The 18828-nt window shown below is 40.8% G+C and overlaps 1 protein-coding gene across 1 annotated transcript in view; it reads right to left on the bottom strand.

The window, feature by feature from the left end:
* FAM185A (family with sequence similarity 185 member A) overlaps positions 1-18828 on the bottom strand; it is a 162503-nt gene that overhangs the window by 129722 nt on the left and 13953 nt on the right. The window contains exon 3 of the mRNA XM_053716535.1: positions 3885-3977. Coding sequence (XP_053572510.1) covers positions 3885-3977 — 93 coding nt within the window. The remainder of the gene's footprint in view (positions 1-3884; positions 3978-18828) is intronic.

Raw genomic sequence — 18828 nt, 5'->3', positions numbered from 1 at the left:
TACTGAGCAAGCTTTGGTCCTGACTAATCCATGTCCTGCTTAGGAGAGAATCTGCATTGTGACTCCTCAGTGGACTTTGTTTACCCCATTTGTAAGGGATAGAGCTAAGCATCTTTGCAATAATAAAATGTACAAAAGCATTAGAGTATTCCTAGATTTACCCTATTATGTCCTTGTAAAGAGGAACCACTCATATTATGTTAGGATCTTTGATTATTAAAGTCTGCTTTACAGAGACACAAACTACCTACGTTTATATCCAATGTAACACTGTCAGCTTATTAGTTAAAGGGACATAAAAATGCATTAGTGTTATACTGTTATATTCAAGCAACGGGGCAATTAAATGTTTAATCTGTGCAAAGGGTTAAACATATACCTAATGTCTGCTTCAGGCAGCACTGCGCTACTGGGAGCTAGCTGTACACATAGTTAGCCAATGACAAGAGGAGTGTGCGAGTATCCACTAATCACCAGCTAGCTTACAATACAGCACTGCTCCTCCTGAGGCAACATACACGTATGCCTTTCAATAAAGGATACCAAAGGAACAAAGCAAACTTGATAACAGGAGCAAACTAAAAAAAATCTTTTAAAACTGCATGCTTTATCTGAAACATGAAAGTTCAGTTTTGAATTGCAAGTCACATTAAATACTATATAAAGAGATTTGTGGAAAAGTTTTAAAATAAGAACATTTGCTGTTGAATTACTCCACAAGTGGTTGTGTTCCTTACATACTGGATGTGATACCCCTGATTCACATGAAATATATTCCTTAGATATCTGTAGAAGATGAAAAGAGACAGAAGCGCCACATGGCCCAGTATTGTATATACTAATGTGAAGGTATACATTAAATGTTTCACTCACATTTGAGTAAGGACCCCTCTTGGTGCAAATAGCATTAAAAATATGTAAAAACAGCAACGCGTTTCTCAGCTAACAGGTAGCTGTTTCATCAGGCTTATTCCTGACAAACGCGTTGCTGTTTTTACATATTTTTAAGAAAGTAAGCTTTGATTTTACCACTTTTTGCCAAACAATCATTTTCCTACCTCCACCATCTTTGAATGGTACAAGAGTATTTTGGGACACGGAATCCTGATCCAATTTGGCACTTTACCAGAGGCCGGTCTGCACTATTTGCACCAAAAGGGGTGTTTACTCAAATATGAGTGCAATATTTAATGTATACCTTCACATAAGTATATACAATACTGGGCCATGTGGCGCTTCTGTCTCTCTTCGTCTTCTACAGATTACTGATCCATGGATCTTGGCCTACGATCCATTTACAGATAGCAGCCTGGACCTGGACTATACCAAACAATTAGTTTGTTTTGAGGAATATACCCTTCATTGATATATGGGACTTTTTACTCATTTTTATTCATTTATTTTCTGTTTTATTATAAGATTTGTATCATTATATTTGCATAGTGTTGCTGAATTGTCTACTACAATCGTATATGCTAATCTGTATTTTTATATATCTATCATATTGATCAAGGGCGCCCCCTATATATATATATATATATATATATATATTTTTTTTTTTTTGCATATTCCTTAGATAAATGTATTTACACCAGAACCTATTTCTGTTTGGCTTTTTAACTGCACTGTGTTTTGAAATGAAAGATTATCACTGTGGGAAGTTTTCTGTTTTGACCTTTAATCTCATATACTGAAAAGAAAGTGTGTCCCATTGAGGGAATCGAGCCATATTAAACTAGTCAGGCCCTTTCAGCCACTATACATTTCTAGTCTTCACAGGGGAGTTTATACTAATTTATCTGCCCTCACAGGCCAAGGAGCAGCTCTCCAGCAGTTGACACAAACCAGGGAACTGGACAGCTATTTTTGGAGAAACTCCAGATTTACTGATCAAGTCATTCTTTTCTTGGGAAGCAATTTGTAGTTCCCAAAACTATAGAAAGCAAATAGTCTCCATTGGACAAGCTCCATATTGGCATGAAACTTCTAGCATTAACATGTTTTCTCAGATCCAACAATCCTCCCTGTATTATTCTCTAAAGAGACAACATTTCTACTGTTCATTATTTCAGTTGTTCTTGTGCACAAGATCCAAGAATCCATCAGACATTACCCAGTTTAAGGAAGGAACTTTACATTGGAACTTTACATTGAAAGCTGAATGCCGTCTGTGTCTACCTAACATTGTTACAGTCTGGTTCTCTGATCATTTGAAGGACTCAAGTGGTTGAACATTACTTCTTTAAATACAGAGTATAAGGTCATTTAATAACAGATAATTGTGCTTTATATCTAAGATCCTCCATAAACAGCATCACTGGATGCATTACTTAAGCCCTGTCCACATCAAGGGGTGATAATGTAGAGTCTACTAAAAGAGATCTGTAGCACCAGTGAGGTGACTTATGATCCTAACTTTCTGATGGAATTAGCCAAAAATGTTATTGAAACAAAAACAATACTTTTCAATTCATCCATCTTTTTTCTTAATCTACATTACACAAATGATTTAGTCTGCACACAGTAAATTAACTCTTAAAATTACAGTTTCAGACTCTACCAAGAATACAATTTTCAAGTTCAAAAATTAATTTTTCCTCTAGGTATTTTGAAGCTTTAAATAACACTTTGTTTTTCCAATTTCTTTCAACAAATGTTGTAGTTTATCTTCTATACTGCATTTGTAACTCTTTGTTCCTGTTCCTGGCGTTAAAAGGGATAGGAAAGTCATCATTAAACTTGCATGATTCAGATAGAGCATGTAATTTTAACCCTTTCCCACTCAGGTGCTAACGGCGGCTCAGAGACGTTGTTAGCACTCTCCCACCTTGAGGGAGATCTGGGGGCTCCCACCCGCTCCTACCCCGGCGATCGGGCCTGTATAGTGACAGGCATCGCCGGGGCTTCACGTTTTGTGTGGTGACGTCATAGTGCAACTTTATTAACAAAATACAATAACAAGTATAGGGGAAAGAGAGCATGCTGCTTAGAAGCCTGCATCTCAGGCATCTAAGCAGCTACAGACCCCCAAGACCTACTGTTGGAAAGGTAATCGCCTAACCTTTCCAACAGGGATCTGGAAAAAAAAAAATTTAAAAAGTTTTTAAATTAAAAAAAAACCCTCAAATCAGCTTAGCACCCAGGTGGGAATGTGCTTAGCACTCAAAGGGTTAAGACACTTTGAAATTAACTTCTGCTTTCAAATGTGCTTCATTCTCTTGGTATCCCTTGTTGAAAAGAATATGCACATAGGGAGCTAGCTGCTGATTGGTGTCTGCACAGATTTGTCTCTTGTGATTGGTTAACTAGATGTGTTCAGCTAGCTGCCAAAGGATAACATAATAATGAAGCAAATTTGATAATAGAAGTAAATTGGAAAGTAAATTGGTTTAAAAATTGTATGTTCTATCCAAATAATGAAAGAAATTGTTGGTGTTTCCTGTCCCTTTAACACAAATGTTAATTTGATTCATTAAATGGGAAAAAGGAAGATTTTTAAAGGAGAACCCACTCTACAAGGTTTACTGATTCTGTATATTCCCTGTTCTTCCAATAGTTAAAATGTTATGCTACTGTATTTATTGTATTGTACTTTTATTTGTCATGCTCTTTGTTTCTCTTTTCCTATAATCAGGTATCTACAGGATTATCTTGGATAAAAGCAAAATTAGTAACCATGGTTACAAAACAATTGATAATTTCACTTGTGCTCTAGCTCAGATATCCTTTAAATCTGGCCTGTACTTAAATAAAACCTAAATTATTACTGTACATTCCAAAAGAAAAAGAAAAAAAGCTTTGCTATATTTAGTTTTTTTGAAGTGAGTGATTTAGAGCAAAACTATAATTAACCTCAGAAGAAGGCAGCTTCCCTTCTTGCTTACACTGTGTTCTGATGCATGGATATCCACATTCCCATGGACTGTGCCCAGGCAGACCACTTTACCTCCTTGTGTACGTATCTGCACGTTTTGCCCCTGAAGAAAAAAAAACATTCATTATAAGTAAACAAGAGATAATTTATCTCGGAGAATAGCTGCTCTCCACTAAACTACAGCCAACACCCATCTGTAACCATGCACTAACTGTACCCTCTCTGTGTATTAAAGGGACAGTACACATAAAGATTTAATCCAGTAACGCCAGTAAAGAGACTAACATGCTTACACTTCACATGACATACACATATACATATACTAATTATTACTTGTTGTGAGAGGTATTAGGGTGAAGCAGCAGAAGCATGTTCTGCATTACAGATTATGGGGTGGACGGTACAGTATGTGATTGGCTGTGCCTCCTGTCTTCAATGGGATAATAATAATAAAAAAGGCTCAGAAGTGGGGCAGCCTTTGAACAGTGTAAACACAGCACAATGGGATAAAAAAAAAAGTACTTAAAGTGACAGTGTACTGTAAAATAGTTTTTCCGTTATTGTATTTTTAATTACTTGTTAAACCAGCTGCAGAGTATAAAATAAAATGTATGAGAAATTGCATTTTCAGGTTTATTTGTTTTTATTAATTATAATTATTGGTTATTTGTAGAGCGCCAACAGATTCCGCAGCACTATAAACAAATGAGGAGTACAACAAAACATTTATAGGGATCAAACGGGTAGAGGGCCCTGCCAAGAGTTGCACTGTTGTAGTCAGCTCTTAAGAAGGTGATCTATAAACAGCTGGACTCTTAGGCTTACATGCTAAGGGGGTTCAAGGGGATAGAAATGAATGAGAGGAACTGGTATAAAGAAAGGTTAGTGTAGGTTGTATGCATCCCTGAACAGTAGAATCTTTGGGAGCGCTTGAAGCTTTCAAAACTAGGGGAGAGTCTTGTGGAGCGAGGCAGAGCATTCCACAAAATGGGAGCCAGTCTGGAGAAGTCCTGTAAGCAGGATTGTGAGGAGGTAACAAGAGTGGAGGAGAGTAGGAGGTCATGAGCAGAGCGAAGGGGACAGGACGGAGAGTATCTGGAGACAAGGTCTGAAATATAGGGGGGGAGCAGTGCAGTTGAGGGCTTTGCATGTCAGAGTGAGAATGTTGTGTTTAATCCTAGAGGCAAGAGGAAGTCAGTGAAGGGATTGGCAGAGAGGTGCAGCAGATGAGGAGTGACGTGTACGGAAGATGAGCCTGGCAGAGGCATTCATTATGGAATATAAAGGAGCTAGGCGGCAACTGGGGAGACCAGAGAGGACAGAGTTGCAGTAATCGAGGCGGGAAAGGATGAGAGAGTGGATTTAAATCTTAGTTGTGTCTAGCCAAGGACTGAATGTGAGGAGTGAAAGAAAGATCTGAGTCTTCGGGAAGACATCAGGAATGCGGGGTAGGGGTAATGATGGAGTTCGACAGTTATAGAGAGATTGGGGGTGGGGATTTTGGAAGAAGGGGGGAAAATAAGGAGCTCCGTTTTGGAGAGATTTAGCCTGAGGTAATGAGAGGACATCCAGGAAGAGGAGATTTGAGAAAGACAGTTAGTAACACGGGTTAGCAAGGAAGGAGATAGGGCTGGTGCAGAGAAGTAGATTTGGGCGTCGTCGGCATACAAATGATAGTGGAACCCATGGGACTTTATTAGGGAACCTAATGATGACATGTAAATTGAGAAGAGAAGGGCACCGAGGACAGAGCCTTGCGGTACCCCGACAGAAAGTGGTGACAGGGCAGAGGAGGCCCCAGAGAAGGCTACACTAAAGGTACGGTTTGACAGATAGGAAGAGAACCACAAGAGGGTTGTGTCACAAATGCCGAAGGATTGGAGGTTTTGGAGCAAGAGAGGGTGGTCAACAGTATCAAAGGCTGCGGACAGATCAAGGAGGATAAGCAGAGAGAAGTGACCTTTGGATTTTGCTGTAAGTAGGTCGCTGGTAACCTTAACAATTGCTGTCTCTGTGGAGTGATGGGGACAAATCCAACTTGCAGTGGGTCAAGGAGGGAGTTTAATGTAAGGAAATGGAATAGGCGTACACATACTAGCTTTTCGAGAAGCTTCGAGTCAAGAGGGAGTAGGGAAATAGGGTGGTAATTGGATGGGAAGGTTGGATAAAGAGAAGGTTTTTTTAAAGATAGGTGTAACCAGTGCATGTTTTAGAGATGAGGGAAATATACCGGTGCTGAGGAAGAGGTTGAAAATGTGTGCGAGTATAGGGGTAAGGTAGTGAGGTGAGAGTGCAGTATAAATGCAGAAACTTCTTCCTCAATAACAGGGGCGAAAGAGCTAAGTTTATGGCTATGTGGTTGATTGTGAGCGTTTGAGGGGTGAGAGAATGGAAGTATGTTGAGAGACGATTTTGTTTCTGATGGAGTCCATTTTGTTATTGAAGTGGCTGGTAAAGTCTTGAGCTGCCAGATAAGTTGTATAAGGAGGTGGGGGTGGGCAGAGAAGAGTACTGTAAGTGGAGAACAGACGTCTTGGGTTTGAAGAAAGAGTAGAGATAAGAGTAGAGAAGTAAGGTTGCTTATAGAGATTAAAGGGCAGAATAATAGGAGTTCAAAATTAATTTGTAATCAAGAAAAATCAGCTGAACTCCGAGATTTTCTCCAGTGCCACTCAGCAGTATGGGAACATCTGCGTAGGTACCGTGTCAGAGGAGTATGCCAGGGCTGAGGATGAGTGTGCGATTTCCGAGCTATGGTAAGAGGGGCCAGATTGTCAAGGACAGATGTAAAGGATGGAATTATAGTGGCAGATAGATTGGTCAGGGCAGGAAAAGGAGGAGATGAATGAGAGGAGAGGTTTGAGGGAATTAGCAAGCTGTTGCTGATCTAATGACATAATGCTTCAGTGAAGTTTGGTGTGAGGAGTAGAAGGAGGGATAGTTGTAGGGAGGGATGATAAGTTGCAAGTGAGGAGATGGTGGTCAGAAAGAGGAAAAGGGGAGGGAGTTTGTGAAGTTTGAAATAGTGCATTGATAGCCAAAGATCAGGTCAAGGGTGTGACCGTCTTTGTGAGTGGGAGAGTCAGTCCATTGTGACAAACCAAAAGAGGAAGCGAGTTGCAGAAGTTGTTTTGCAGAGGAGGCAGTGGGATTGTCAAGAGGGATGTTGAAGTTGCCAAGAATGAGGGCAGAGGTGTCTGAGGAAAGGAAATAAGGTAGCCAGGCAGCCAAGTGACCTAGAAATTGAGTTGAGGAGCCAGTGGGTCGGTATATGACTGCAACACGTATAGAGAGGGGAGAGAATAAGCGAATCATGTGGGTTTCAAATGAGGAAAATGTGAGGGAAGAGATGGGATGTATTTGTTGAAAGGTGAAACGAGAGGAAAGTAAAATACCTACACCACCTCCTTGTCTATTACCATACCTAGGAGTGTGGCTGAAGTGGAGACCCCCATGTGACAGAGCAGCAGTGGATGCTGTGTCTAGGGGAGAGAGCCAGGTTTCTGTTAGGGCCAGAAGGTTGAGGGAGCAGGAGATAAAAAGAGGTCATGTATAGACATGAGCTTGTTGCAAACAGAGCGAGAGTTCCAGAGTGCACAAATGAAAAGGGTAGTGGCTTTAGATGCGCGAGGAATGTGAGTAAGGTTACCAGAGTTTTGTTTTCTGAGTCTATGGAACGGTACACATGGATGTGCACAGCTAGGAAGTTGTTAGGTACCAGGATTAGGGGAGATGTCACCAGCAGTTAGTATAAGCAAGAGGGAGAGTGACATGAGATGAGATACAGATTTGTAGAAATGAGACTGAATTAGTTGGTTTTGTGGTTTTAAACCAAAACCTATTAAAATGGGTTGAGCTTGCAGGTAATATCAGATCTCATTATGTTATCACTTTATGTACACACACTTGCGCCTTAACTTATATTTGTCTGTAAACCAAAGGTCAATACTTAGAGAGAACAATGCAAAATTATTTTATCAGCTATCTCTTCTACAACCCACTAGGAGTGTAATTTCTTCTGCTGGCTGTGTTTACTAAGGCTATTCAATAGCCTAGACTTAAAGGGCCATTATACACTCATTTTTTCTTTGCATAAATGTTTTGTAGATGATCTATTTATAAAGCCCATAAAGTTTTTTTTTTTAAAAAATGTATAATTTTGCTTATTTTTAAAGAACATTGCTCTAATTTTCAGACTCCTAACCAAGCCCCAAAGTTTTATTTGAATACCGTCAGCTACCTTCTCCAGCATGCTGCTGTTTGTGTAAAGGGTCTTTTCATATGCAAAAGAAGGGGGAGGGGGGGGGAGGGTCTTATTTCCCACTTGCAGTGTGGGCTTTCCAACTGCCTTTTCAACAGAGCTAAACTGAAAGCTTCTAAATACGTTTTTAAACCATTTTATACTGGATTTTTATATCAATATCTGTGCATCTTATTCTTTATAGTAGTGTCTATTACATACAGTTATATGAAAATGAGTGTATACTGTCCCTTTAAGTATAGAAACTTTCTGTGTAGAATAAGATTCCACGGGCTAAATCGGCTATTACAAACGCCAAAATAAGGGTAAAGGAGCTACTTGTAAAAAATGTAGTACACCGCAGCAGATAAAAATGGATAACACAGCGATCCTTTTAAAAGGATTATTGCAGCAATCCAGGAATCACTCACTAGACAGCCTGTTTCGTTCTTTTTGGAACTCATCAGTAGGAGATAGATTTCTGGTTGCTGCATTGGTAAAGCTACTTTCAGGGTTAAACCAAAATTCATTCAATTTTGGCTGGGAGTTGTCTCAAAAGGTAAAGTGTTGTCTGATTGGATAATGGACCAGTTATCTTTCACCACTGACTCCACAAACTGAGATGCTGGGGTATATGTAGTGATATACATTCAAATGTACCAGTTTCGGGATTATTTGTGGTCAAAGTACAAGCATACTGGCTTTATGAACGATCACTGTGTATATAGACAATGGTGAAATATACGCACTAAACAAACAAAATTGGCCAAGGCCCAATATTTCTGTGAAAATCTGAACAATAACATATCTAACCCTAGAAAGTTTTGTAAAGTCATAAATAACTTACACACTCCCCCAATCCACTCCCAACCCTCCACTGTCAAAGTGGATAACCAAACCCTGAAACTTCCCTTAGAAGTAGCAAATGCCTTTAACAATTATTTTGTCAGATGCTCCAATACCCTGATTGACAAACTAATAAATGACACGCATCCTGAAACTACAAATGTGGATCTGGCCCGCTAAATTTGCAAAGACCCAATATAGAGAAGTTCAATTTTAGACTTATACCCATCAATGTCATTAAGAAACAACTTAATAATCTAAAAATGAAAAACCATTCTGGACCTAATCAAATCCCAGCAATGCTGTTGAAGCTCAGTGCGCCGGCAATTGCTAAACCTGTCACAACCCTAATTAACGAATCCTTGGTGTCTGGTTACAAACCCAAACTTTGGAAGACTGCAAGAGTAGTGCCTATCCATAAAAGTGGTGAGTTAACCTTGGTTACTAACTATCGACCAATATCACTGATCCCAGTATTGTCAAAAATCTTAGAAAAATGCGTCCATACGCAACTATGTGAGTATAACCAACAATCTAACTATCTGGCCCCTGTTCAATCAGGTTTTCGCCCAAATCACTCCACTACAACTGCCCTCCTAAAAGTTTGCAACGACATCCAAACTGGCATGGAACAAGGAGACCTAACTGGAGCAATTTTCCTTGATTTTTCAAAGGCCTTTGACACAGTAGAACACGAAATAATACTGCTCAAACTAAAAAATTTGAGCAGTGATCATCTGCTAACCTGGTTTCGATCATATGTATCGGATCGATCTCAGTATGTCTCCATTTCTGACAGCGACTCCCTCCCTCTCCCAGTCACGTGTGGTGTTCCCCAAGGTTCCATTCTCGGCCCCCTACTATTCACATTATTCATAAATGATCTGACAAATGTCTGCAAATCCTCAACTGTGCACATACGACACGGTAATCTATGCAAACAAATCCGATCTGCCGCAGCTTGAAGCAGTGCTCCAAGACCAGTTCACAGAGGTAGAAAAGTGGATCTCAAAAAACAAACTTTTCCTTAACACTGACAAAACTGTCACAATGATCTTTGGAACGGGACCTAAATTACACAAACTACAAAATTCCCATCTACACATCAAAATAAAACCAAATTGCACACTGACCGCAGTCAACTCTTTCAAATACTTGGGTATCTTGTTAGACCCCAATTTATCTTTTGGCCTCCACGTAGAAATAATTGCATATAAACTCTATCCAAAACTAGGTGCCCTGTACAGAAACAAATCCTGCCTCAGATAGGGCAGGTCATTTTAAACAATTTTCCAATTTACTTTTATCACCAATTTTGCTTTGTTCTCTTGGTATTCTTAGTTGAAAGCTTAACCTAGGAGGTTCATATCCTAATTTCTTAGACCTTGAAGGCCACCTCTTTTCAGAATGCATTTTAACAGTTTTTCACCACTAGAGGGTGTTAGTTCATGTGTTCCATATTGATAACACTGCTCGTGCACGTGAAGTTATCTGGGAGCAGGCACTGATTGGCTAAACTGCAAGTCTGTCAAAAGAACTGAAATAAAGGGGCAGTTTGCAGAGGCTTAGATACAAGATAATCACAGAGGTTAAAAGTATATTAATATAACTGTGTTGGTTATGAAAGACTGGGGAATGGGTAATAAAGGGATTTTCTATCTTTTGAAACAATAAAAATTCTGGTGTAGAGACTCTCCCTTTAAGAAAAAGGAAAAAAAAAAATCAAGTGGCAAGTATTTAGTGTACCCTCTCCTTACACTTGAGCAATATCAGGAACCTGGCTCTCATAAACCTTAATGGAATGGAACCCTAATTAATGCCATTGCCAACACCTGTATTTGTCCTACTATTTCATGTCAAAATGACTGCTGTGAAAAGGATCTATTACACCAGGTTTGTGCAAGACATACTTGAGCATTACATACTGTACATATGTGGTATAAGTTTAATTTATTGGAAGCTTGCTCATAAGACCAACTTTTAATCACATCATTCCATTCAAAATGCCAAGGATCAAAGAACTTGACAGACATAAAATCATACTTTTGCATCAGCAAGGCCACTCTCAAAAGGGAAATCGGCAAACAAACTGGATACTCAAGAATTGGTATTCAAGCTGTTATAAAAAAAAATAGAAGAATAAGGAGAGGTCAAGGACAAACAAAATGACTGAAAGGCCAAGAAAACTTTCAAAATCTGATTAGAAGTTTCTCAGAGTTTCTTCTTTGAGAGACCTGGCTCAGCATCTGGCAACTTCATCGGGATGCCAAGTTGACCCTTCTACAGTCCGAAGAAGCTTAAATCAGGAATGGTCTTTGTGGAAGGATAGCAGCCAAGAAACCATTTTTTCAGAAGGGGAACAGGGTGAAAAGGCTAACATAAGCTAAAGCTCAAAAATATTGGAATGAAGATCAGTGAAAAACATAATTTATGCTTACCTGATAAATTTATTTCTCTTGTAGTGTATCCAGTCCACGGATCATCCATTACTTATGGAATATATTCTCCTTCCCAACAGGAAGCTTCAAGAGTCCACCCACAGCAAAGCTGCTATATAGCTCCTCCCCTAACTGCCATATTCAGTCATTCGACCGAAAACATGCAGAGAAAGGAAAAACCATAGGGTGCAGTGGTGACTGTAGTTCAAATGAAAAAATTACCTGCCTTAAAGTGACAGGGCGGGCCGTGGACTGGATACACTACAAGAGAAATAAATTTATCAGGTAAGCATAAATTATGTTTTCTCTTGTTAAGTGTATCCAGTCCACGGATCATCCATTACTTATGGGATACCAATACCAAAGCTAAAGTACACGGATGATGGGAGGGACAAGGCAGGTACTTAAACGGAAGTTACCACTGCCTGTAAAAAACCCTTTCTCCCAAAAATAGCCTCCGAAGAAGCAAGGTATCAAATTTGTTAAATTTGAAAAGTATGAAGCGCAGACCAAGACTCCGTCTTGTAAATCTGTTCAACAGAAGCCACATTTAAAAAAGGCCCAAGTGAAAACCACAGCTCTAGTAGAATGAGCTGTAATCCCTTCAGGAGGCTGCTGTCCAGCAGTCTCATAAGCTAAATGAATTATGCTTTTTAACCAAAAAGACAGAGAGGCTGCTGAAGTCTTTTGACCTCTCCTCTGTCCAGAATAGACAACAAATAAGGTGAACGTTTGATGAAAACTGTAGTAGCTTGTAAGTAAAACTTTAAAGCACAAACCACGTCCAATATTGTGTAATAGACGTTCCTTCTTTGAGGAAGGATTAGGATACAAGCATGGAACAACTATCTCTTGAGTGATGTACTTGTTAGATACCACCTTAGGAAAAAACCCAGGTTGGTACGCAGGACTACCTTATCCGTACGAAGGACCAGATAAGGAGAATCACATTGTAACACAGATAACTTGGAGACTCTACGAGTCGAGGAATTAGCTACCCAAAAGGAACTTTCCAAGATAAAGATTGATATCTATGGAACAAAAAAGGTTCAAACGGAACTTCTTGAAGAACCTTAAGAATCAGGTTTAAGCTCCATGGCGGAGCAACAGTTTTAAACACAGGCTTGGATCTAACCAAAGCCTGACCAAATGCCTGAACGTCTAGAATACCTGCCAGACGCTTGTGCAAAAAAATAGACAGAGTAAAAATCTGTCCCCTTTTAAGGAATTAGCTGACAACCCTTTTCTCAAAAACATCTTGGAGAAAACATAATTTATGCTTACCTGATAAATTCCTTTCTTCTGTAGTGTGATCAGTCCACGGGTCATCATTACTTGTGGGATATTATCTGCTCCCCTACAGGAAGTGCAAGAGGATTCACCCAGCAGAGTTGCTATATAGCTCCTCCCCTCTACGTCACCTCCAGTCATTCGACCAAGGACCAACGAGAAAGGAGAAGCCAAGGGTGTAGTGGTGACTGGAGTATAATTTAAAAAATATTTACCTGCCTTAAAAAACAGGGCGGGCCGTGGACTGATCACACTACAGAAGAAAGGAATTTATCAGGTAAGCATAAATTATGTTTTCTTCTGTTAAGTGTGATCAGTCCACGGGTCATCATTACTTGTGGGATACCAATACCAAAGCAAAAGTACACGGATGACGGGAGGGATAGGCAGGCTCTTTATACAGAAGGAACCACTGCCTGAAGAACCTTTCTCCCAAGAATAGCCTCCGAGGAAGCAAAAGTGTCAAATTTGTAAAATTTGGAAAAAGTATGAAGCGAAGACCAAGTTGCAGCCTTGCAAATCTGTTCAACAGAGGCCTCATTCTTAAAGGCCCAAGTGGAAGCCACAGCTCTAGTGGAATGAGCTGTAATTCTTTCAGGAGGCTGCTGTCCAGCAGTCTCATAAGCTAAACGAATTATGCTACGAAGCCAAAAAGAGAGAGAGGTAGCAGAAGCTTTTTGACCTCTCCTCTGACCAGAGTAAACGACAAACAGGGAAGACGTTTGTCGAAAATCTTTAGTTGCCTGTAAATAAAATTTAAGGGCACGAACTACATCCAGATTGTGCAAAAGACGTTCCTTCCTCGAAGAAGGATTTGGGCACAAGGATGGAACAACAATCTCCTGATTGATATTCCTGTTAGTGACTACCTTAGGTAAGAACCCAGGTTTAGTACGCAGAACTACCTTATCCGAGTGAAAAATCAAATAAGGAGAATCACAATGTAAGGCTGATAACTCAGAGACTCTTCGAGCCGAGGAAATAGCCATTAAAAATAGAACTTTCCAAGATAACAACTTTATAACAATGGAATGAAGGGGTTCAAACGGAACACCCTGTAAAACGTTAAGAACAAGGTTTAAACTCCATGGTGGAGCCACAGCTTTAAACACAGGTTTAATCCTGGCCAAAGCCTGACAAAAAGCCTGAATGTCTGGAACTTCTGACAGACGCTTGTGTAACAGAATGGACAGAGCTGAGATCTGTCCCTTTAAGGAACTAGCGGATAACCCCTTTTCTAAACCTTCTTGTAGAAAAGACAATATCCTAGGAATCCTAACCTTACTCCAAGAGTAACCTTTGGATTCGCACCAATATAGGTATTTACGCCATATTTTATGGTAAATCTTTCTGGTAACAGGCTTCCTAGCCTGTATTAAGGTATCAATAACTGACTCAGAAAAACCACGCTTTGATAAGATCAAGCGTTCAATTTCCAAGCAGTCAGCTTCAGAGAAGTTAGATTTTGATGTTTGAAAGGACCCTGAATCAGAAGGTCCTGTTTCAGAGGTAACGACCAAGGTGGACAGAATGACATGTCCACCAGATCTGTATACCAAGTCCTGCGTGGCCATGCAGGCGCTATTAGAATCACTGATGCTTTCTCCTGTTTGATTCTGGCAATCAATCGAGGAAGCATCGGGAAAGGTGGAAACACATAAGCCATCCTGAAGGTCCATGGTGCTGTCAAGGCATCTATCAGGACCGCTCCCGGATCCCTGGATCTGGACCCGTAGCGCGGAAGCTTGGCGTTCTGTCGAGACGCCATGAGATCTATCTCTGTTTTGCCCCAACGTCGAAGTATTTGGGCAAAGACCTCTGGATGAAGTTCCCACTCCCCCGGATGAAAAGTCTGACGACTTAAGAAATCCGCCTCCCAGTTCTCCACTCCCGGGATGTGGATTGCAGACAGGTGGCAAGAGTGAGACTCTGCCCAGCGAATTATCTTCGATACTTCCATCATTGCTAGGGAGCTTCTTGTCCCTCCCTGATGGTTGATATAAGCTACAGTCGTGATGTTGTCCGACTGGAACCTGATGAACCCCCGAGTTGTTAACTGGGGCCAAGCCAGAAGAGCATTGAGGACTGCTCTCAATTCCAGAATGTTTATTGGAAGAAGACTCTCCTCCTGATTCCATAGTCCCTGAGCCTTCAGAGAATTCCAGACAGCGCCCCAACCTAGTAGGCTGGCGTCTGTTGTTACAATTGACCAGTCTGGCCTGCTGAATGGCATTCCCCTGGACAGATGTGGCCGATAAAGCCACCATAGAAGAGAATTTCTGGTCTCTTGATTCAGATTTAGAGTGGGGGACAAATCTGAGTAATCCCCATTCCACTGACTTAGCATGCACAGTTGCAGTGGTCTGAGATGTAGGCGTGCAAAAGGAACTATGTCCATTGCTGCTACCATTAGTCCGATTACCTCCATGCATTGAGCTACTGACGGGTGTTGAATAGAATGAAGGACACGGCATGCACTTTGAAGTTTTGTTAACCTGTCCTCTGTCAGGTAAATCTTCATTTCTACAGAATCTATCGGAGTCCCCAGGAAGGGAACTCTTGTGAGTGGAAAGAGAGAACTTTTCTCTTCGTTCACTTTCCATCCATGCGACCTTAGAAATGCCAGTACTATCTCTGTATGAGATTTGGCAGTTTGAAGGCTTGAAGCTTGTATCAGTATGTCGTCTAAGTACGGAGCTACTGAAATTCCTCGCGGTCTTAGTACCGCCAGAAGAGTGCCCAGAACCTTTGTGAAGATTCTTGGAGCCGTAGCCAGTCCGAATGGAAGAGCTACAAACTGGTAATGCCTGTCTAAAAAGGCAAACCTTAGATACCGGTAATGGCTTTTGTGAATCGGTATGTGAAGGTAAGCATCCTTTAAATCCACTGTGGTCATGTACTGACCCTCTTGGATCATGGGCAAAATTGTTCGAATAGTTTCCATCTTGAACGATGGAACTCTTAGGAATTTGTTTAGGATCTTTAAATCCAAGATTGGCCTGAAGGTTCCCTCTTTTTTGGGAACTACAAACAGATTTGAGTAAAACCCTTGTCCTTGTTCCAACCGCGGAACTGGATGGATCACTCCCATTAATAAAAGATCTTGTACGCAGCGTAGAAACGCTTCCTTCTTTGTTAGGTTTGTTGACAACCTTGACAGATGAAATCTCCCTCTTGGGGGAGAGGATTTGAAGTCCAGAAGGTATCCCTGAGATATGATCTCTAACGCCCAGGGATCCTGAACATCTCTTGCCCAAGCCTGGGCGAAGAGGGAAAGTCTGCCCCCCACTAGATCCGGTCCCGGATCGGGGGCCCTCAATTCATGCTGTCTTAGGGGCAGCAGCAGGTTTTCTGGCCTGTTTGCCCCTGTTCCAGGACTGGTTAGGTTTCCAGCCTTGTCTGTAGCGAGCAACAGCTCCTTCCTGTTTTGGTGCAGAGGAAGTTGATGCTGCTCCTGCTTTGAAATTACGAAAGGAACGAAAATTGGACTGTCTAGCCTTGGCTTTGGCCTTGTCCTGAGGCAGGGCATGACCTTTACCTCCTGTAATGTCAGCAATAATCTCTTTCAAGCCGGGCCCGAATAAGGTCTGCCCTTTGAAAGGAATATTAAGCAATTTAGATTTAGACGTAACATCAGCTGACCAGGATTTCAGCCACAGAGCTCTGCGTGCCTGAATGGCGAATCCTGAATTTTTAGCCGCAAGTTTAGTTAAATGTACTACGGCATCTGAAATAAATGAATTAGCTAACTTAAGGAATTTAAGTTTGTGTGTGATGTCATCTAGTGTGGATGATTGAAGTGTCTCTTCCAGAGACTCAAACCAAAATGCTGCTGCAGCCGTGACAGGCGCAATATATGCAAGAGGTTGCAATATAAACCCTTGTTGAACAAACATTTTCTTAAGGTAACCCTCTAATTTTTTATCCATTGGATCTGAAAAAGCACAGCTATCCTCCACTGGGATAGTGGTACGCTTAGCTAAAGTAGAAACTGCTCCCTCCACCTTAGGGACCATTTGCCATAAGTCCCGTGTGGCGGCGTCTATTGGAAACATCTTTCTGAATATAGGAGGGGGTGAGAAAGGCACACCGGGTCTATCCCACTCCTTAGTAACAATGTCAGTAAGTCTCTTAGGTATAGGAAAAACGTCAGTACTCGTCGGTACCGCAAAATATTTATCCAACCTACACATTTTCTCTGGGATTGCAACTGTGTTACAATCATTCAGAGCCGCTAATACCTCCCCTAGTAACACACGGAGGTTCTCAAGCTTAAATTTAAAATTTGAAATGTCTGAGTCCAGTTTATTTGGATCAGAACCGTCACCCACAGAATGAAGCTCTCCGTCTTCACGTTCTGCAAACTGTGACGCAGTATCAGACATGGCCCTTGCATTATCAGCGCACTCTGTTCTCACCCCAGAGTGATCACGTTTACCTCTTAGTTCTGGTAGTTTAGCCAAAACTTCAGTTATAACAGTAGCCATATCTTGTAATGTGATTTGTAATGGCCGCCCAGATGTACTCGGCGCTACAATATCACGCACCTCCTGAGCGGGAGATGCAGGTACTGACACGTGAGGCGAGTTAGTCGGCATAACTCTCCCCTCGTTGTTTGGTGAAATATGTTCAATTTGTACAGATTGACTGTTTTTTTAAAGTAGCATCAATACATTTAGTACATAAATTTCTATTGGGCTCCACTTTGGCATTAACACATATAGCACAGAGATATTCCTCTGAATCAGACATGTTTAACACACTAGCAAATAAACAGCAACTTGAAAATACTTTTCAAAGTAATTTACAAATAATATGAAAACGAACTGTGCCTTTAAGAAGCACAGAAAAAAATTATAACAGTTAAAATAATTAAGTTATAGCATCAATCTTTGTCAGAATATACAGTTTTAGCAAAGGATTGTTCCCCTCAGCAATTAAACAACACAACTTTAGCAAAGGTTTAATCCCATTAGCAAAGATAACAATTTCTGAAAGCAGGAAACAAATTACAGAATAAACGTTTTTATCTCAGTCAAACTATAATTCTCACAGCTCTGCTGTGCTGACTGAAATATTTGATGCATAGTAAAAGCGCCCCTCCCCCACACACACAGCAGTGAGGGAGAACAGAAACTGACAGAAAAAAAACAGATTTAAGCAACTGCCAAGTGGAAAAATAGTGCCCAAACATTTATTCACTCAGTACCTCAGTAAATGAAAACGATTTTACATTCCAGCAAAAACGTTAAACATAATCTCTAGTTATTAAACAGCTTTATGTCTTTCTTACAGTGTAATTCTAGTGAATTACCATTCTCCCAGAATACTGAAGTGTAAAGTATACATACATGACATTATATCGGTATGGCAGGATTTTCTCATCAATTCCATTGTCAGAAAATAAAAACTGCTACATACCTCTATGCAGATTCATCTGCCCGCTGTCCCCTGATCTGAAGTTTACCTCACTCCTCAGATGGCCGAGAACAGCAATATGATCTTAACTACTCCGGCTAAAATCATAGCAAAACTCTGGTAGATTCTTCCTCAAACTCTGCCAGAGAGGTAATAACACACTCCGGTGTTATTTTAAAATAACAAACTTTTGATTGAAGATATAAAACTAAGTATAATCACCATAGTCCTCTCACACGACCTATCTAGTTGCTGGGTGCAAGAGAATGACTGGGGGTGACGTAGAGGGGAGGAGCTATATAGCAACTCTGCTGGGTGAATCCTCTTGCACTTCCTGTAGGGGAGCAGATAATATCCCACAAGTAATGATGACCCGTGGACTGATCACACTTAACAGAAGAAAAGATAATATCCTGGGAATCCAGACTTTACTCCATGAGTAACCCTTGGATTCATAACAATCAGATATTTACACCATATCTATGTTCAATTTTCCTAGAGACAGGCTTTCATGTCTGTATTAAGGTATCAATGACTGACTCGGAGAAGCCATGCTTTGATAACATCAAGCGTTCAGTCTCCAGGCAGTCCATCTCAGATTGATTCTATTTAGATGGTTGAAAGGACCCTGAGGTAGAGGGACCTGTCTCAGAAGCAGAGACCGTGATGGAAAGGATGACATGTCCACCAGATCTGCATACCAGGTCCTGCGTGGCTACGCA

The sequence above is a fragment of the Bombina bombina genome, chromosome 6 (assembly GCF_027579735.1).
Source record: "Bombina bombina isolate aBomBom1 chromosome 6, aBomBom1.pri, whole genome shotgun sequence".
Lineage (NCBI taxonomy): Eukaryota > Metazoa > Chordata > Amphibia > Anura > Bombinatoridae > Bombina > Bombina bombina.
Note: the sequence above shows the minus strand (reverse complement) of the source record. Positions and strands in the feature narration are given on the sequence as shown.